Genomic DNA, 20,241 nt, shown 5'->3' on the forward strand with positions numbered 1-20,241 from the left:
TGCCTTTAGGGGAACCTGAGCGACTTGGGGAAGCTGCTGATGCAGGGCTCCTTCAGCGTCTGGACGGACCACAAGAAGGGCCACGCCAAGGTGAAGGACCTGGCCAGGTTCAAGCCCATGCAGCGCCACCTGTTCCTGCACGAGAAGGCCGTGCTCTTCTGTAAGAAGCGGGAGGAGAACGGCGAGGGCTACGAGAAGGCCCCGTCCTACAGCTTCAAGCAGTCCCTGAACGTGAGTGTGGCCGCCCCGAGGAGACCCCGGGGCCCCCACTGGGCTGCGACGCCCGCCTTCTGGAGCGGGGGGTGCCCTCGCCCGGATGCCCACCGCCCGCCCCGCCCTCACAGATGACGGCCGTCGGCATAACAGAGAACGTGAAAGGGGATGCGAAGAAGTTCGAGATCTGGTACAACGCCAGAGAGGAGGTGTACATCGTACAGGTAGGCCCTGCGCTCTCGGGCCAGGCTTCGGGCTCTGCCCAGCTCCGTAAGGACCGCCGGTGAGCGTCTTCTGCTGAGAGCTGCTGTCTAGAATCTTCGGAAAGCTCTATTCCCCGGAGGCCAGGGCCCCGCCATTCGTGTGGGGCTGCCCTGGGCCGTCAGTAACTAAGCCGAGCCCGGGACAGGTACAGGGACGCTGCGGGGCAGGGGTGCCCCAGGTGCCCTGCCAGGAAATGGGCTCCTGGTCCCGGGACGGCGCGGGGGCGTCCTCGCTGCCGCGCACGACCAGGCGCCTGCAGGGAGCGTGTCCTCCTCGCTCGCCGGCGATGGCGGGAGGTGGTGAAGTATAAGTTCGCCCATGAGCCCGGGAGAGACCCCAGCCCGAGAGGGCGATCCGGCACTGGGAGGTGCCTCGCCGGTTGCCCTTGACCGTTCTGACGCCCTTGGCGGTCTGGGCCTGGGCGCCCTGGGGGGTGCCGCACCACTGCAGCGTGGAGGCCCCGGTGGCCTGCACTCTTCACAGCTCACAACACCCAGGCTAGCGCGGCCGGCCGAGGGCCCCACGGAGCTACAGCGGGAGCGGCAGGGGCTCGGCCGGCGCCCTGGCTTTGCGCAAGCCCAGGGTCCTCAGGGCCCAGCCGCCCGCCTGCACTGCCCTCGGGCCCTGGGCGGAGTGGAGGTGGGGCAGCAGCCCGGCCGCGCTGGTCCAGCTTCTGGTCCACTTGCGGGATGTCAGACGCCCGTCGTCCTTGTCAGCTAGGGAGACATCAGGGCCGCATCCCAGAGAAACACACTCTCGGGGCAGGCCACGTTGCAGGGGCTCCCACTGAGTCAGAGTCAGAGACCGTGCAGGGTGCTGGCGTGGGGTCCGGGCACCGGCGCCCGCGGGGCGCACCCTCGCCCGAGGGGGTGCCATCCCGCATCCCGAGTGTGGTGCCGTCAGCCCCGATTCTGAGGGTCCCGGGCGCCTGCAGAGTGAGACACTGACGCGCGTCCCTCGAGAACACACGCACTCACCTTCTGGTCTGCTTTGGGGGCATCAGGCACCAACTCCTGAAATCAAGGCCGCCTGGGTGAGCGAGATCCGGAAGGTGCTGACGAGCCAGCTGCAGGCGTGCAGAGGTGAGGGCACAGCCTCGGGGCTGTCCCCCGGGGGCCCGTTTATGTTCCGCAAAGCCTCCTCGGGAACCTTAGCCGTCTGAGGCACCGCGTGTAGCACCTGGAGGGAAGGTGCTGGATTCGCGTTCCTGAGCCACGCTGGGCTCTTGTCCCCGCAGAGGCCAGCCAGCACCGAGCCCTGGAGCAGTCCCACAGCCTGCCCCTGCCCGCGCCCGCCGGCACCAGGTGAGGCCCGGCCACGCGTCAGGGGTGTCACCAGTGGGAGCCAGCCCGTGCCGCCGGGTCTCCACGGCCCTGTCACCAAGCCTCCTGGTCATCGGGGTCGCTCTGGAGAGCGTCCCTGGGGTCACGTGCTGGGTCCGTCCCAGCAGGTCAGCGTCAAGGCGTGTGCCTCTAGCCCCAGCCCCAGCCAAAGGCCCGTCCACAGCATCTCTGACCGTTTTCCATCCGGGCAGTATTTCCCATCACGATCAGTGCGTGGTGGGCGGCTGTTCCAGAGAGCAGTCCAGCACCAGCATTTCAGTGATGGTAGCGTCCCAGGTGGCCAGGGACCCCGGGGCACGGGAGGCTCAGAGCCGAGCCCGAGGCCCATGGCTCGCAGACAGACGCAGGGTCACGTGTCACGCTGGCCTCACCGTACCTTTTCTGCCCTTATTTTTCCTTTGTTATTCATTCACTTATTTGTTTACTGTTTCTTATGTGAGCCACGTCTAATTATTCCTGGTTGAAATAACAATGATGCTTTAATAATGATGAATGGTCTAAATAAATAAACCACAGAGCAATAGCTTTAAAGGAGAAAGGGCCCCCCCAGGGGAAAGAAGACAACAAAACCGCCTCCTACTTAATAGTCAGGGAGGTGGGTTTTGTTTTCACTTGGCTCCGCCCAGAGTCTGGACATGAGTGGCCATGGCCGTGGCCCTGCGGCGGGAGACGCGCAGCCTGAAGGCCTGGGTAGAAGCTCAGGGAGGTCTCCACCCTCCTCCTCACAGACCTTTGAACGCTAACCGGGCAACAACATTCTTTTTCTTTTTCCACGTGTCTGATGTCATTAGTCCCTCTAAAGGGAACACAAAAGACGTCAGAAAGTTGGAAGAAAGAAAAACGGACCCGCTGAACCTGGAGGGATACGTGGGCCCCGCGCCACTGCCGAGGCCCCCCGAGAAGGACAGAGGTGAGTGTTGGGGCCAAGCCCGGAAGTGCCGGGAGCTGCATCGGGGGTCCGCGGCGGGCGTGTCAGGGCCTCACAGCCCCCGGTGGGCGCAGGGAAGGTTCATGGAGAGCGCGGGGCCCGGCCGCCTGCACAGAGCACAGGGGCCCGGGCAGGGGGCCCGGGCGTGACCGCCTGCCCTCTGGGGCCGCCTGGCGCCCTCTGCACTGCCCTCTCTTCCCCGCAGATGACGCGGTCACTAGCTCTACTTCAGAAAGCTCTGCGCTTTCCAAAAAGCGCTTCACCCTGCAGAGCTTTGCTGCCCTCAAAGGTCAGAAAGGTAAAGGTGCCCGGCCCCGGCCGGCGGCGGGCTTCTGGGCGGGTCGCGCCCATGGCTGTCTGTCATCCATCCGTGCCGTGCTCATCCGTGGGGACGGTCTCGGGAGGGGCATCTGCCTCTCGCGTGGGTCACCAGGCACGCGTCTGCCGCTGAGTCGCTCTCTTTCCCTGACGCTGGCGGGTCTGTCATTCGTGCAGCCAGGGCTCTGTTTTCAGGGCCTTTTCTTTGCAGAGGTGGAGGTGAGCTCTTCTGACAGAGGCCCGCCTGCCAGGAGCTGGGACTGTCCTTTGCTTTTCTGGTCCAGCTCCTCCCTTTCCCGCCTTTTCCCGTGGGGTCCCCCCTGCCAGAGTGCGAGGCATCCACTTCCCTCTGGGCGTTTCTAGTGCACAGGCGGGTTCAGAACACCCGATGGAGGTCTCTAAAAGCTTGCCTGGGCTCCTGGGCAGTGAATATATGGGGGAAATGCACCCAGACAGCACATGAGGCCAGCCCTGAGGTTCCAGGCGGGTCGTTAGAGGACTCCCTTCCCGATTCTGAAAGCCCGTCTTGTCTAGAGGTCTTTTCATTGGTCCAAAAAATTGGAGGGTTTTTTCCTTTTTTTCCCAATTTATAAAGTACTTTTAAGTTGACCTCAAACAAACTAACAAACAAAAAGACGGACAAATCCCGGTCCTTATACCTTGCTGGGTTTGGCGAGCATGCGTACTGGGCATGCTTCACGTGGAGCTCAGAAAACAAACCAAGGGGCCGCTTACCTAAAGCTACGATGCCGACGCAGGGCCATCACCCGCCCGTCTCACCCTCCTGCTCTCCGGGCCTCCCCTGGACCTCTGGGTCCCTCCGCCAGCTGAGCCGTGTTCCCGAGAAGCTGCTTTTTGAGTCACTGGAAAGCAGCCTGTTGCTACCGTGTGTGTCTCCCCAAGCATGAGCTCGCCGCGTCTCCCCCTTGGCGCTCCACTCGCTCCTCACTCCGTCTCTCCCATTCTGTCTCTGCTCTTCCTCCTTTTGCAGCCTCTCCTACCAGTCCCGACAAAAAAGCTAAGCGACACCAAGTAAAGAGCGACCCAACGCCTTTTGGTTTACGAGGTAGAGTGGCTCCGCCTCCTGGACTAGCCTGGCGCCATTTCCCCATCCGGTTAGGGACCCTGTCTCGCCATCTGAGCTGCCCAGTGAAATAGGTCCCTCCCAGCCAGGAGCACAGTCACTGTTTTGTTCAAAGCCTGACGCTCCGGCCACAGGTACCGTGGTGACGTCACGCTTCTCCGTCCAAGGCCTCAGGCCAGGTGTGCCCAGAATGCGCAGAGCTGCCCACAGGCCACCAGGTGGCAGCTGCTGACACCTGGCTGGTGCCTGGGCTGGGCTGGGCTCTCTTACTCAGTGGCTGCGGGGCTCCACGTCCCAGGCCCATCCTTCCTCACCGTTTGTCCCCATGCTTCTGGGGACGCAGACAGATGGGGTGAGGTTCCGTATTGGAACTCGGGCCTTTGTCTCTCTTGCCCTCATATTCTGAGCGTAGAGCCCCCCCCCCAGGGAAACCCAAAGCCCCCCATCTCCACCCGGCCCAGGTTGAGGGTCTAAGGCTCGCAGACAGGATTTCACTCTGTGAGCTATCCCGCGCTTCCCAGACCACGTGATGGTGCTGCTGGGCCAGGTCCCGGCACAGCCCCCTCGGGCCTCAGTCCACAGGCCGCGCTGCAGGGACCCAGGGCTCTTCCCTGGGCGGCTGGAGAGCCCAGAGACCCACCCCTACCCCAGCCCGCACCCAGCCCTGCAGACGGAGCCCCAGGCACTTGGGAGTAGAATCACCTCCCCACCACGGTCTCCGGGGAGGGGCTGGTCTTGGCCATTTGTGTTCCTGCTTAAGGCCCAGAGGTGCCCGAGGCATCTCCCTGCTGTGCTGACTCTCCTTGTGTGGGAGGCTGCAGTCTACTCCCTTTGAGCCCTGTGTGTCACCTCTGCGAGCTCCTCTGCTCACCTGTGAGACAGGTGAGGTGACCTCATGTCCTGGTAGATGAGTGTTAGGGCCTTGAGCCCAGGCCCAGCTGCCAGCCCCCCTCCCTCCCTCCCCCTCCCCTCCCCTCCCCCTCCCCTCCCCTTCCCCTCCTCCTCCCCTCCCCCTTACTCCCTCCTCCTCCTCTCCCTTCCCCCTCTACTCCTTCCCCCTCCCCTCCCCCCTCCCCTCCCCCTCCCCTCCCCCTCCCCTCCTCCTCCCCCTCCAGCTCCTCTCCCCTCCTTCCCCCTCCTTCCCCTTCCTTCCCCCTCCTCTCCCCTCCTTCCCCCTCCTTCCCCCTCCTTCCCCTTCCTTCCCCCTCCTTCCCCCTCCTCTCCCCTCCTTCCCCCTCCTTCCCCCTCCTTCCCCTTCCTTCCCCCTCCTTCCCCTTCCTTCCCCTTCCTTCCCCCTCCTTCCCCCTCCTTCCCCCATCCATCGGAATCACTTCAGTCCACAGCAGGTGACAGCGAGCTGCAGGCCGTCCTGGCTGGCACTCTTGAAAATGCCCAGTGCTTGCTTCCTGGAGTTGCATCAGCCCCTTGTTTTTTCAGTATCAGTGTCAGCGACTCTTACTGGAACGAGAGGTGACGTGTTCACGGTTCCTTGGCCTGACGTCCTCCTCGAGCCCCAGCACCCTGCGTGGGTTAGGAGCGGGCCACGGGGCTCAGTATGTCATGCTTATTCCCGTGGCACTGTGTTGACACAGGGTCCGTCCCACTTTTAACAGAAGGTCACTCAGAGGCCCCGGGCGGCCGGCTGGGACCAAAGGGCAGAGCCGTCTGTCCACGCAGCTCTAAAGTGAGGGTTTACACACCTTGTTTCCAGGGGCTGCCCCTCTGCCCAGGGAGCAGCGTCGTCCTTCTGCCTCCGCTGTCCCCCTTCGGACGCATGCTTCCATTTGGCTGGGAGCCCTGTGTCTATCGGTGCTGGGCTGGAGGGGTGGACATTTGTGGCCAGCTGCCCGGCGCTGGGGCCCCTGGTGACCCCCACCCGGCGTCCGTCTGAGCTTCCCGCCCTGGGCGGCTACGGACGTGCCGAAGCAGGTGGCGAGCGTGGTTAATGGCTGGCAACCCACAGTCCCCGCTTCCCGCTTCCTGCATGGACGCCAGCCGCCGGGGGCCAAGGGTCGTGCTCGCCACCCCTGCCCGGCTGGAGAGGCAGGGCCAGAGGGTCTCTGGGCGCCGGGCCTGGCCTGGAGCAGGGGCTCAGTGCTCTGCGGGCTGGGGGGGATCTCTGGGTCCCAGCTCCCTTTTCTGTGAAGACAGAGGCAGCTCCCTGACACCGCTTTAACACAAGCTTGTCACTGCCAGCCTTCAAAGTGTCGGCCTTGGGACAGCTGCCCCTCTGTCTGCACCCTGACTGCAAGGGGTGGGGGGACATGCAGGCATGCACTCTGCCCTTGCCCACGTGGTTCCCTCACTCCCTCTCTCCCAGGAGAAGGTGTGCTTCGGCCACACCGGATGGAACTGGGAACTGGTTCTGGATCCGCTCCCCTCTTGTCGAAACGCCACTTCACACGGAGCGGCGGCTGGGGTCCAGAGCCACAAGCGTGTGGCTTCGGCCTCCCGCTTCGCTCGTGGCACTTGCTGTATTTCTCCACAATGCACCTGCGCTCTCCCCCAATGGGAAATGCAGCGGCTACTCTTTGGGGACACAGGGCAGTAGAAGGAATGTTTACGTAGTTTATAACACCCGGAGGAAGCTTCTTCCCTGCCCGTGACCCGCACAGGGTGGCCCCCTCCCTGGCCTGGGCGTTCCTAGCACCCAGCATCGTGAAGAGCTGTTCTCCCGGCCGGCCGATGGGTGTTGAGAGTTGCAGGTGTTGATTAAAAATGCCTTTCCCTCGTCGTTTGCCTCGGCGCGGGTGGAGGCTGGGGTTCGTTTCCGGCTGAGGAAGCAGGTGTTGTGGCCCAGGCCCTCTGGGCAGCTTGCACGGTTGAAGCGGAAACCTGCGGGTGTCCGGCCCGCCTTTACGCACCGCCGGGAAGGGCAGGCTTCCCCAGCCGATACGTGTGGGTGGCGGGGACGTGCATAGGCCGCCCTCGACCTTGAGGGGGTCCTCACTGGGGCCTGGTCCTCTCTAGGTTGGAGCAAAACGTCTAACCCGCCAGAGGCTCCTGAGGACAACGACGGCTGGTCCAGTGCCGAGGAGCCGGTCAACTCCTCGGACGCAGAGGAGGAAGGGAGAGCAGGCCTCAGGAAGCTGGTAACCTTGGCTCCCACCTCATCCGCGGCACTGCTGGTCCCGGGGGCAGGGAGCCAGCAGTGCCGCTCAGGGGGCCGTGCCTCCTAGGGCTTAGGGAGGGACCTTCAGGTGCCAGGGCCCCATGGCTGCGTGCCCGCCCTCCTGTAGTTCTCACCAGACCACCTCACGGCGGACAGCGCACACCTCTGACCTGCCCCTCAGAGGAGCTTTCTTAAAGCTGCGTGTGTACCGCCATCTGTTTCAGAGAATCGCACTGTCTGAGGTACGGATTTGCTTCCTAAACAAAGTCCCGTTTTAGCGCGAGCAGCAGAGGAAACTATTCACATGTTAAGTCATCAGAGTCAGGACGGTAGCAACAGTTACTTGCTGCCCGCTCGGTGCTGCCCTGGTCCACACCTGGTTTATCGCAGCGAGCAAAGCACCCCAGAGCTGGAGGGGTAGACACAGGTAACTGGAGGAGAGCGCAGGGAGAGTCTCGGGTGGCCAGGGCAGCCTTTCCCGAGGAGGCCTGAGGGTGAGAAGAGCCGGCCAGGGCGTTGCGGGGCCAGTGGGGGAGCCTAGGCGGGCGGGGAGGCAGGCGGGCAGACCTGCTGGCGGCATTCCGGAAGCTCGCGGTGCAGCAGGAGGGTGCCAGGTGCTGCGCAGGGTGTCCAGAGGGTGCAGCTGCTCCCGTGAGGGTAACGGACACTGGCCTGGCTTTCCCTGCTCCCAAGCCTGGTGGCGCGTGACCCCTGCACAGTTCAGGGGCTCCCGGTCATGCATCTCGCTGCTCGTGAGGCCGCAGCCCCACAATCCAGCAGAATGGCCTCCCCTTCTCAGAGTCCGCGTCGCGCAGCGGCTCCGTCCACAGGTGTGCTGAGCACCTGCTGTGTCAGGCACTGAAGGCAAACAGGGGACAAGGTGGACAAGAATGCCCCCTCTCCTGGGGTGAAAGACTAGTAAAAGGCAGAGCGTGTGCCCTGAGAGCAGAGGCGTGACCCAGGAAGAGGCAACAGCAGGTGCAAAGGCCCTGCGACCGCAGGAGCCGGGTGTGGTGTGAGCACTGGGGCACAGCCAAGGGCACCGCACAGGCTGGTCAGGTTTAGTGGTCGCCACGTGAGACCGAGCGTCTCCCTGGACGAGGAGACCTTCCCAATGTAAGGCCGTAGTCCCACCGGAAGCTCTGCGAACGGCAAGGCTCTCGTCCTTCCCGGGACGCTGGACGCTGGGCACCGGCAGCTGCGTGCCACGTGTGCCATGCGCCCTGCCGTCCCCTCCCCAGGTCCCCGGGAAGTACACCGTCACGGGGCTGGACGAGAAGGGGGGCCCCGACGCGCTGGTCCTGAGGAGCGGGGACGAGGTGGAGCTGGTGCAGGAGGGCGACGAGGGCCTCTGGTAAGACCGCCCGCGCGCCCCCGCGCAGCCCGCGCGCGCTGCCGCACCCTGACCGCGCCCTTTGCAGGTTCGTGCGGAACGTGAGCTCCGGCGGCGAGGGCTGGCTGCCAGCCCGCAACCTGTCCGCGCTCCTCGGCCAGCGCGGCGCCCCCGGTTGCCTGAGCAGCCCAGGTACGGGCCGCCGAGCAGCCCAGGCACTGCGGCGAAGGCGGGGCCGGGGGCGGGGCCGGGGCGGGGCCAGGACGCGCGGCAGCCGCTCGCCTGCTTGTCCGCAGAGTCCAGCGCGGGGTCCGCCCTGCTGAGCGCCTCGTCCAGCTGCAGCGAGAGCTGCGCGGCCGCCCTCGCGGACCTGCAGGGGTAGCGCCGCGGCCACCCCGCCTGCGGCCCTGGGAGCTGGCCTCTGCTCGGGCCGGCGCGGCGTGGGGAGGAGCCGGCGCCCACAGAACGGCCCACGGAACCCCGGCGCCGCCGCGGCCCCAGACGAAGGTTCGGGAAGAGTCCGCCCTGCGGCCTCGGCGCCGGGACCGCGCGCGCGTCCCAGGGCGCAGGAAGAGCGCGGCACCGCGGCTTCCTCGGGGAGTCGGACGGACGGGGCTGCAGACGACAGGCCTCCGGTGCAGAAGGGCTCCCGGGGACTCCCCTTCGGCCTCGGCCGCAGCCGTTCCCCTTTGGTTTCTGACGTTTCTGGTCCGGTGCTTTCTGCAGGAACACGCGTTCTGTGGAGCTGCTTCCAAAAGAAGTGACCGATTCACTGACCCAGCGGCTTGGTGCGGGGGCAGGAGGCTAGTTTGTCTTATACACATTTTTTTTTTAAAGCAAGGATTAATTCTACGGCCATCTTTTTGGTGATACTTTGGCCTCTGATCTTTACCAAGAATCACTGTGTTTACGTGAAATGACAATTTCATACTGTATTTGATATAAAACTATTTTTTGTTACTGGGGTTTACATGGCGCTGAGTGATTTGGGGGACACGCTCTCGTGGAAACAGCCCACCTGGTCACAGGTGAGTGGAAGGACACCCCTCGGTAGAATCAGGCAGCGTTTCTACAAACACAGGCAGTTAGAAACCAAGGAAATTCCTTCACCTGTGTAGGTTAATTTTCAAGGGAAAATGTGAACTATAAAGTATTAACCTTCTTTTCTACAGAAAAAACACGGGGGACTCGATTTTTTAACACTTCACTGAATTAGGGTATTTTTATTGTTTTTAAAGACTGTGTAAAGATGCAGTTTTTGCAGGTGTCACCTGAACCGATGCTGTCACAGGAGCCCAGGGAAAACCTGAGCTCCCGCCCCGCGCCCCCCCTCCCCACCCCGGCCTGGCATGTCCTGTGTGGAGCTGTCCTGAGCACAGCAGAGTTTATCTTATTCAAATCAAGGCAGAACTGGAAAGAAAACTCTTCTGTTTTACTGTGTTTTGTGTTTCAGAAACAAATTCTGTTCCTTGGAAACGCTTCTTTCCGGGTCTGATTGCGGCAGATATTTTTATATGTGTGTATATATGTCGATGTGTGTACATACGTCCCCACTGTGAGGGGTGTATTTATAGCCTCCAAGCTGCTGGCGATGTGTCGCTCTACAGCCCCCCGAGCCCCAGGCCCCTGCAGCCCAGCCCACGGGCTCCCCGTCCTTGTGCAGGGCCAGGCCTCTCTGGAGAGTGTGGTGGACGGCGTACAAGCTCGGCAGCTTTTCTCCTGGTGTATAAGTTATTTGCAAAATGATGCTTCACATAATTTACTGAATAGATTGACTGTTCAGGCACCGTTCCTGCCATTCCCAGCCTGGGATTGGCCACCATTTTTGTGATCTCTTCCTCATAAAAGCACTTTAAAACCTCATGTTTCAGTCACGGTTCCTTTTTTTTTTTAACTGCTGATGTAAGTGAAGTTTAAAAATCCGAGTTCTTTATTGTATGGCTGGTGTTTGAATAAACATCAGCACCTCTTGCTGTCGGCCGTCCTCTGTAAAGGCACAGGATCTGGAACTGGGTGGCCCTCACTGGAACGACCCCCCCCCCCAGATGCCAGCGTGCGCCGGAGGGGCCCAGGGCGAGTGGGGCCTCCTGACCCCTGAGCCCCCTCCCCTCCCCCTCTGTCAGGGCTTCTCCTGCAGGACTAAGATAGGGTGAACTCTGTACCTGTGCTCGGCCATCTGGGAGAAATAGCACAAGTGTCAGTGTGCGTAGTGGCTCCTCGAAGCCAGGTCCCCACTGGCCTGCAGCGTCCCCTCCACCTCTGCGGGGACCCCGTCACCCTGGACCTGAGGGCCTCTGTCCTTCGCTTTGCCCCAATTCACGCTGATGCCCTGTGCCAGGCAGGTCATTTGTCTGCGGAAACCTGGTTCAGCGGTGATGCTCTGAGAAGCCCTAGAAGGAGCAGAGTCTTTTCTTCGCCCCCGAGCCTTGTCCCTACTGGGCCTGTGGTCTGGATGCCCTCACGTGGCTCCAAACACAGGCACAGCTCAGCTCCATTCGAGGGAAGCCAGGGGCACCGGGCTGAGAGCACCCCTAGGATCCCTGTCCACCCCAGAAGGTGATCCGGCTTGGATATAGGGTCACTGCAGGTGCAGTTGGTTAAGATGGGGTCATGGTGGCCCCTAGTCCCATGACTGATGTCCTTATAAGGAGCAGGAAATTTGGACACACACACACACCAGGCGGGAGCTGGAGGGCTGGCTCAGCATGTCAGGGGTACCAAGGGCCACCAGAGCCCCAGGAGCTGGAAGAGGCCGGAAGGACCCTCCACAGAGCCTCTGGAGGGAGCTTGGCCCTGGGACACCTGACCAGGCCTGGGACTGGATAGATTCCTGTCGCTGGAGCCCCTGGGGGCGGTGCTGGGTCAGGCGGCTGGAAAGGAGCGCCGAGTCAGCGAGCAGTGACTGCGCAGCCCTGGGGCCGGAGGAAGCCCCGGCAGTGGCCGCACCCGGCAGGGGCGGCAGGTGGCGCTCCTGGAGCCCTCGCAGGACAGTGCGCACCCCCACGCTCTCGGCAGGACGAGCAGCCCCGCTGCCCCGCAAAGAAAGTGAGGCTCAAAGGAATGAGCCCCTTCCTCCCCAAGCTGGGAGGACACGGACCCTGACAGCACCCTGCCAGGTGGTCTGACTCCAGAGCCGCTGCACCCACTGGGCCCAGGCGGCGCCACGAAGGGCTGTGAGAGTCCCTCCCCTCCCCCTCCCCCTCCTCTCCCCCTCCCCCTCCTCTCCCCCTCCCCCTCCTCTCCCCCTCCCCCTCCTCTCCCCCTCCCCCTCCTCTCCCCCTCCCCCTCCCTCCTCTCCCCCTCCCCCCTTCACAAATAAATTCCTGTATAACTGAATTCCTAAACAACTGTTGACCGTGACAAACAGAAATTCCAGAGGTGATAAGTAAAATGTCCTCTAAGGACTGCCTTCCATCTGGGGACCCGCCTGGAACAGCTGGGTCTCCCTGCTCCCCCTCTGAAGATAAATGCGCAGAGCTGGTGTCCCCAGCCTCCACCCGTTTATGGAGCGGAGGCGACTTCTAGAGGAGGCTGGACGCCTGAGTGAGGCTTGCAGGGTGACCGCCAGCCCAACGGGCCCAGGACAGTACCAGTTAAGTCTGGAAAGTCCAGCGTCCTGAGAAACCCTTTCGTGCCTGGCGGCCAGGATAGCTGGTCACCCCAGCTGGTGGCCTGGGCCCAGGAGGGCATGAGGGACAAGACCCGGGCGCCCCAGGGCTGAGATGGGGGCAGGGGCTCCGCGGGGGGCGCGCGCCCCTCCCCCTCGCGCTCCCAGAGGGGCCCTTCGGCTGAGAAACCAGGCCTCCCCTGTGACAAGATATTCACATTCACGCCCCAAACGTGCTCCCCTTTCCCAGTACCATCACTGCGGGGGACGGCTCTCCACCCGCACTTCAGTTCTGTTTCCCAGCTTGCCGTCCTAGGTCCTCGGGCTGCAGGCTTCTGAGGCGCATTTGAGCTGCGCACGCCACCGGACACGCATCCCGACGCCCGAGTCTCTCTCGGACAAGGAGCCTGCCTCCCCACGCCCGTGCCCTGGGGCGGCCCGTCTGTCCGGTCAGCAGGCACTGGGCGGGGGACCGCACGCCCGTGTGCTTGGGAGGCGAGGCCTCCCTCCCCCATCCTCTCGGGCTCTTGGAGAACTTTGCCCGCCTCCCCACCTGGAAAGTCAACAGACGAAGCGACCCAGGGCCTCGCCATGGCTCCTTGGCTCCGGGGGCTGGCCCTCCTCTGCCTTCTGCTGGGCCTGCGGGGGTCCCTGGTGGCAGGTACGCGAGGGAGGTTTCCCCATTCACCCAGCGGAAGGGCAGCCGACCCCCAAAGCCGGCCCATGTGCGGGGCGCTCCCGTTTGCTGGCAGCTCTGCTCTGATCTGCTCTCCTTCCGAAAGGCAAACGGTGCCCAGGGCCTCGCCCAGCACTTGGAGGAAAGGCTTCGGGGAATTATTTTCCAGACTTTTGGAAGCCGTGGCGTCCCCCGGCCACAGTGGGCGCCCCCCGCCTGCCGCCAACACCCCCCCACCCCCTGGCACAGGATCTGGGGCTCGGGGGTGCCTCTCTCACTCTGCTCTCTCGGCCTCTCGGTGGGGGGCTGGTGCGAGGGACGGTGTGGGGATGCCAGACCGTAATGATCTGCCACCACGCCTGTGACCCCTGCACCCCGTCCTCGCAGACGCTGGGAGGCCTGAGCCGGTAACACGGGGACGGCTCTGTGAGCTGTCATCGTGACTCTCCAGCCCCGAGGGGCGGCCGAGGTGGGAACCGGGCACCGACACTGTTCCGTAATAAAGTCCGGCTCACGTTGTCCCTCAGATCCCACGGCCAGACTCTGGGGTCCGAGAGGCAGAGCTGGTGCCGCCGTGGTCCTTCCTGCTTGTCTTCTTCTTCCACTTAATATCGCACCTTCTTAAGCATCAGAGGGCACCATCGTTTATGCTTCAGATTATTTGTCTCCAGCTTTCCTGATGGCTGGGTCTCTGCAGGTCTCAGAGCATTTCCTTGGGATAAACTCCTAGAAGCGAAGGGACCAGGTCAAGGGCGTGAACGTGTTGCGATGACTCACTGAGCACGTTGCCTTCCTCCGGCACATAAAGCTTGTGCAGTGCTCCCATTGCAAACTCAGCCAGGCCTGTGGACAGGAGCCCTCTGACTCCCATTACCTAGTGGAAGGGATGGCGGGAACACTTCCTGTGGAGGGCGAGGTGGGGGAACGGGAGGCTGTGGGCCCCCCCGGGCGTCCAGCGTCTCACGGCCCGCCCTCCAGTCTTTGTCTCCCAGGAGCAGGCCCACAGTGTCCTGCACAGGCCCCGGCGCGCCAACTGGTTGCTGGAGGAACTGTGGCCTGGATCCCTGGAGCGCGAGTGCAGGGAGGAGTTCTGCTCCTTCGAGGAGGCCCGGGAGATCTTCCAGAGCGAGGAGAGGACGGTGAGCTCGCCTGGGGCCAGCGGGCGTGCGGCGGCCACCCCGTGGTTGTGAAGCCTGCTTTGATTCTCACGACAACCCTGCGAGTTTTACTTCATTGGCCAAAAGATTCCGCGGGAATCCCTTTTACTGACGGGGCCTCTGCGGTCGGCAGAGCGCCCGTGCGTCCCTTTCCCACCTTGTCCCGCTCAGCGGGGGACTGGACAGTCGATGCAGCATCTGAGGAGGAAGTGGGGCCTCAGGGAGCGGGGTTGTCTTGTCCGCGTTCACAGCTCGGATGTGGCACAGCTAAAGCCTGGGAATCCTGACTTGGGAGAGGAAACCTGTGACCTCTGGTGGCCTTAGCAATGGCGGGTGGATATTAGGAAAAAACTCGCTTCCCCTGGATGCACCCCCCTCGTCTCCAGAGGAGAAAGTCTGGCTTTCAGAGCCCATCACGAGGGCCAGGTCAGAAGCCCCCCAGCCCGCCAGCTCCTTCCGCGGGGCCATACGCACTGCCTCTGGCGCACGCCTGCGTCACGCGCCTTCCTCTTTGCTCCCTCAGAATCGGTTCTGGATTTCTTACAACGGTGAGTACGTGCCCGGCCGACGTGATCTACCCGCCAGCCCCTCTCTCGGCATCCTAACTCTGACTTGCCCGCAGACGGGGACCAGTGCGCCTCCAGGCCCTGTCAGAACGGGGGCTCCTGCGAGGACCAGCTGCAGTCCTACCTCTGCTTCTGCCTGGATGGCTTCGAGGGCCGGAACTGTGAGACGGGTGAGGACGCCCGGGGCCCCCGGGGGGACTGCTGAGCACGGCCTGGGGGGAGGTTGGCCTCCGTGACCTGGAAGGGCCTCAACCTGAGAGTCTCGGATCTGGGGTTCTCAGGTGCTAATTCTTCCACTTGTGATGCCCTGTCCCCTTCTGGGCTCCCGGCACTGGGAAATTCTGACGCACCCGGAGGGGGCCGGGGAATCACTGCATCTCCGTCAGCTCCACACATCCCCGTGGCGAGGTGGTTGGGGAAGCTCGGCCTTCCCTACTTGCTGTTACAAGGGTAGGCCCAGTATTACAGTACCACACAGTTCAGGGCTCCCCAGACCACCCTCAGCGTCAGTCATCTGCTAGGTCAGCGTGCTCTGAAGGCCGACACAGGCACGGTTACAGTTATCACACAGAAAGGATATGGGTTCAAACAGCCGAGGGGCCAGGTGTGAGCTCCCAGCGGCTTCTTCCCGGGAGCCCTGTGGATGGTGTTCTGTTCTCCGAGACCATGTGAGACAGAACTTACAGAGACTCACCCGCCAGGGACGCGCCCACAAGCCCCGGTGTCGTGAGGTCCCCCTGCGGCTCAGGCACAAGGACGTGGCTGACCCCCGTGTCCAGCCCTTCCAGGGCTCGCGCTGATGCCAGGTGCCCCAGGCCCCCAGGAAAGCAGCACACTTATCGGGCAGATCAAATGAAAGTGGACGACCTCATCAGAGAGGGCAGTCACTTCCTGGGACCCCTCCCCCCCGTGGACATTCTGATGCCACCTAGCACATCTCAAAGGACCACGGTCAAAGAGGGAGGGGAGCGGCCAGGGAGGAGGGTCCCTGCCGGCCACCTGGGGCTTGGGTGCTCGGCGGTCCTGGTGTGGATTCCCCTCCAGGACAGGCCCTGGACTTACAGAGCGAGCCAAGCGCGTGTCCACAACAAAGCTCCCTGTTTCAGAGGCAGGTTGGGCCAGCGGCCAGCCCGGGCGGCTCCCCGGGGCACCAGGCCCCGGCTGCAGACCAGCCTCCTGGCTCTGACTGCTCGCGGGCAGGCCTCCGATTGAGTCGGACTCGTCCACCGTCCCCAGGGGCCTCTGCTTTCCCCAGCCTGGGAGGGATGACGTTGTGGAGGCCACAGCGTGCCAGCCCCGCATCCCCACTGGCGAAGCTGCTCAGACGTGGGACCCTGCCCCAAACTCCAGGTCGTGCCCTTCTGGGTCAGTCTGCGGAGTGGGCTGGTGCCAGGCTGTCCCTGGAGCCGGAAGCTGGGTGCCACCTTCGTGCAGAACACAGCCCCTGGCCCAGGCCTGCTTGCCCTGACCGGGGCCCCCTGTCGGCCATACCCTCTGCCCTCAGACAAGAAGAGCCAGCTGATCTGCCCGAATGACAACGGTGGCTGTGAGCAGTACTGCAGGGATGACGCGGAGGCTGGGCGCACCTGTGGGTGCCACGAGGGGTACGCGCTCCAGGCGGACGGGGTGTCCTGCACGGCCACAGGTAACAGGTCCTCGCGGACCAGGTCTAGGGCTGGTGGTTTCATTGTCCTGATACACGTCCCCCCGTTCGCTACCAGATGGGGTGGGGGGAAGCATAGCATCACTGAGCATCTACCAGGCACTGCCGGCGCGCTCTGCGCCTCGCGGCAGAGGGGAAGCTGGGGTGGAGGCGGCCGCCCCGCCCCCAGAGCAGGGAGGGGCCACGGTGGGCGGCGCGGAGCCCCGGAGCGAGGGTGGGGTGGCGCAGAAGGCGGCTCCCCGCTCAGCACCTCACCCAGTCACACCCAGTGTCTGTACTGACGGCAGCACGGTTCTGGATTCCAAGTCTCTTCAATGGCAAGCACTTCTGGGAAAATGGAAAACGTCTCCAAACCAGCCTAAAGGCGATGGGGCTGCAGCCCCCAAAGCTGACCCCACCCCCCGCCCCGCGTCTCTCCAGAGGTGGATGGACCCAGCCTTGTCTGGGAAGCCTGAAACTCAGCTGCCGCCTCTAAAGGCTTTCTTTTCTGGCCTGGGGCTTTCCTGGAGCAGGAAGGAAAACTTAGAGCCGGGTCAGAAGAGCAGCCCGATTGTCTGAGATGCCGGTCACCTTACACAGCTTATCCTTTACACCTTTAGTGACTTCAAGCCGCACGTCTTCCCCCCTTGGAAAATGCGCGGGACCCAGTCTCCAGGACCCTGGGCCATCTGCTTCCCCGGCAGCTCCCGCAAGGGCCTGGCGCAGCCCCGGGCAGGACCAGAGGCGCAGCCGCCCGTCCGCAGGGCCCCTGGCCTTTCTCACCAGCACCCCACACATCCCCACGTCTTGCTGGATTTGTTTTACACAGTTGAATATCCGTGCGGAAAAATGCCTGTTCTGGAAAAAAGAAACGACAGCAACCCCCAAGGCCGAATCGTGGGTGGTCACGTCTGCCCCAAAGGGGAGTGCCCCTGGCAGGTAAGGCTCCAGGAGCACTGGGTCGAAATTGGGTGACAATCCCGGGCATGCACAGAGAAGCCCAGCCCCGGCATGTCTGGCCAGCGTCCACGTTTTCCACTCCCTTAGCTGGATGGAAGCGGCCTGTAAAGCAGCCCCCATCCGGGGTGCACGGGAAAGGGGAGCAGCCCCCATCCGGGGTGCACGGGAACGGGGAGCCCCCATCCGGGGTGCACGGGAAAGGGGAGCAGCCAGCATCCGGGGTGCACGCGAAAGGGGAGCAGCCCCCATCCGGGGTGCACGGGAAAGGGGAGCAGCCCCCATCCGGGGTGCACGGGAAAGGGGAGACCCCCAGGCAGCCACGACGGGAACGCGAGCTTCCGGCATCTGCTGTGCCCTTGTCAGGCCATGCTGAAGCTGAATGGGGCGCTGCTGTGCGGGGGCTCCCTGCTCGACACCGTCTGGGTGGTCTCCGCAGCCCACTGTTTCGACAGACTCAGAAGCTGGAGGAACCTGACAGTGGTGCTGGGTAGGTTGCGTGGCGCCTCCTTCTGCCAGGAGACGATCCTTGAATGACAACCGCGGGGCTAAGATTTGGGGCTTCCACGACCAGTGACCTTCCCCACAAAGAGAAGTGGCAGCGTCTGGGCAGACCCCATACCCACAGCGCCACTGTGGCCACCCCCTCAGCCTCTCTGCCACCCAGATGCGGCCCTGGGGTGACGCTGCTCCCGCCAAGGTCCCCGAAGGGGTGCCCCACCCAAGGCTGCGCTGCCCGGTGGGTTTAGGGGACGACAAGGACCCCAGGAGGGCCAGGCCCCGTCTGGAAGAACCAGGGGAACGGGGCACCCTCTCCTCACCCAGTCACGGCTGCCCGCCCGACCCCCTCACCTGCCTCCAGCACCTCGGGGCCATATCCGCCCCGACTCACGCCCATGCTGACCCCCCGGCAGCCCCAGGAGGCTGCTCGCCCGCCGGGGGCGGGGGACGCAGGGCCCCTCCTGCCCGACAGGAGACACTGGCCCGGGAGGCGAGGCGGGGAGTGAGTGGACAGTCCGCCTCCGCCCCCGCCCCCGCCGCAGGCGAGCACGACCTCAGCCAGGACGAAGGTGATGAGCAGGAGAGGCAGGTGGCTCAGGTCATCATTCCCGACAAGTACGTCCGGGGCAAGACGGACCACGACCTGGCCCTGCTGCGCCTGGCGCGGCCCGTGGCCCTCGGCGACCACGTGGCGCCCCTCTGCCTGCCCGAGCGGGCCTTCGCGGAGCGGACGCTGGCCTTCGTGCGCTTCTCGGCCGTCAGCGGCTGGGGCCAGCTCCTGGAGCGCGGCGCCACGGCTCTCCGGCTCATGGCCGTGCACGTGCCCCGGCTCCTGACCCAGGACTGCCGGCAGCTGTCGCGCCGGAGGCCCGGCGGCCCCGTCGTCACTGACAACATGTTCTGCGCCGGCTACACGGACGGCAGCAAGGACGCCTGCAAGGGGGACAGCGGGGGCCCGCACGCCACCCACTTCCAGGGCACCTGGTACCTGACGGGTGTCGTCAGCTGGGGCGAGGGCTGCGCAGCCGCCGGCCACTTCGGCGTCTACACCCGGGTCTCCCAGTACACGGCCTGGCTCCGCCATCTCATGGGCTCCCCACCACCCTCGGGGGGCCTCGTCCGGGCCCCGCTGTTGCCCTAGCACCTGCCCCGCAAATAAAGCCGCCGTGTGTGCCCGGTCTTCCCGCGCCAAAGCCGGAAATTCTCCTGTGGTTCTTGGGGCGGGGGAGGGGGAAGCGGAAACAGAGACGGAGAGACAGAAAGGGAGACAAGGAGACTGACAGACAGAGAGACACTGAGGGATGGAGAGACAGAGAGAAACCTGAGGGAGATTCTGAGCAGCTGGACAGAGAGACTGAGTGTCAAAGAGGCAGACGGGGCGGGGGGGTGGGGAATGACAGAAGGTGGCACACTGGGCAGAGCACGCGGGGGCTGGGTGCGCCAGGCCAGCAGCAGGGGCGCGAGTGTCCACCCCAGGTGACGTGTCCACCCATGGTGACGGTGCCGCTTCCCCACACGTTCGTCTCTCACTCAAGCGTTTCATCTTCATTGCAGATAAACTGTTAGCATCTGCCACTCACTGTGCTGAATATCCTTCCGGATCTTTTCTTTTCTTTTTATAAATTTATTTATTTATTTTTGGCTGCATTGGGTCTTCGTTGCTGCGCGCAGGCTTTCTCTAGTTGAGGCGAGCGGGGGCTACTCTTCGTTGCGGTGCGTGGGCTTCTCACTGCGGTGGCTCCTCTTGTTGCAGAGCACGGGCTCTAGGCGCACGAGCTTCAGTAGTTGCGGCACGTGGGCTGTTGTTGTGGCTCACGGGCTCTAGAGCACAGGTTCAGTAGTTGTGGCGCACCGGCTCAGTAGTTGTGGCTCACGGGCTTAGTTGCTCCGTGGCATGTGGGATGTTCCCGGACCAGGGCTCGAACCCATGTCCCCTGCATTGGCAGGCGGATTCTTAACCACTGCACCACCAGGGAAGTCCCCAGATCTTTTCTGGGTGTGCGAACTTTACGGTACCACACGGCCTCATGCTCTGCACACCTGCTCCCCAACTGACAGCAAGCAACTGAGCCTCCTCCAAGCCCCCAGTGGCTGCCTGCCCTCCCCGGATTGTCCAGAGGCATTTCACGGAGACCCTCGTGTTTATCTTTGAGCAGGTCTCCTTCACAATCACCAACTTCACTGAAGTGAACCTTGCATGAGGCTGTCTCCAAACACAACAGCTCTCATGGATTTGAAGGCTATAGTCCCCAACCCTGGGACTGGGTGTCTCCTCCAGCTGAGGCCCCAGCAGATGACCCCTGCCTGGGGACCAGCAGGGATGTTCCAAAATGCAGGTTCCCAGGTCCTGCCCAGCTCAGTGGGATAGGGGTGAGGCCCCTTGACCTACCTTCTTATCGAGTCCCTCAGGTGATGGGCACACAGGCCTCATGTCGGGAAGAATGAGGAACCAGGGACCAGGGAGGGGAGCGCCTGACCCCACCTGAACCCAGACAGGCGGGCAAGGCCACCCCGCAGGCGCCCACCTCCTCAGGACTCGC

The 20,241-nt window shown here is 63.5% G+C and overlaps 2 protein-coding genes across 4 annotated transcripts in view; both read left to right on the forward strand.

The window, feature by feature from the left end:
• MCF2L (MCF.2 cell line derived transforming sequence like) overlaps positions 1 to 8,977 on the forward strand; it is an 84,768-nt gene extending 75,791 nt beyond the window's left edge. The window contains exons 22-31 of one of the 3 annotated variants that reach the window (XM_065896090.1): positions 10 to 231; positions 345 to 437; positions 1,481 to 1,559; positions 1,715 to 1,781; positions 2,612 to 2,730; positions 4,058 to 4,132; positions 7,121 to 7,242; positions 8,504 to 8,616; positions 8,684 to 8,787; positions 8,892 to 8,977. In XM_065896090.1, coding sequence (XP_065752162.1) covers positions 10 to 231; positions 345 to 437; positions 1,481 to 1,559; positions 1,715 to 1,781; positions 2,612 to 2,730; positions 4,058 to 4,132; positions 7,121 to 7,242; positions 8,504 to 8,616; positions 8,684 to 8,787; positions 8,892 to 8,977 — 1,080 coding nt within the window. Of the gene's footprint in view, positions 1 to 9; positions 232 to 344; positions 438 to 1,480; positions 1,560 to 1,714; positions 1,782 to 2,611; positions 2,731 to 4,057; positions 4,133 to 7,120; positions 7,243 to 8,503; positions 8,621 to 8,683; positions 8,788 to 8,891 lie in introns of those variants that run through there. The other 2 variants (XM_065896091.1, XM_065896092.1) reach the window with 2 other exon arrangements.
• Positions 8,978 to 12,790: 3,813 nt separating this feature from the next.
• F7 (coagulation factor VII) lies at positions 12,791 to 18,899 on the forward strand. Its single transcript, XM_065896041.1, has 8 exons — positions 12,791 to 12,863; positions 13,857 to 14,017; positions 14,559 to 14,583; positions 14,658 to 14,771; positions 16,106 to 16,246; positions 17,073 to 17,182; positions 17,567 to 17,690; positions 18,244 to 18,899. Exons 1-8 carry the CDS (start codon positions 12,794 to 12,796, stop codon positions 18,840 to 18,842), a joined length of 1,344 nt encoding a protein of 447 aa, XP_065752113.1. The 5' UTR covers positions 12,791 to 12,793; the 3' UTR covers positions 18,843 to 18,899.
• The last annotated feature ends 1,342 nt before the right edge of the window (positions 18,900 to 20,241 follow it).

This window comes from Phocoena phocoena, chromosome 18 (genome assembly GCF_963924675.1).
Source record: "Phocoena phocoena chromosome 18, mPhoPho1.1, whole genome shotgun sequence".
Classification (NCBI taxonomy): Eukaryota; Metazoa; Chordata; class Mammalia; order Artiodactyla; family Phocoenidae; genus Phocoena; species Phocoena phocoena.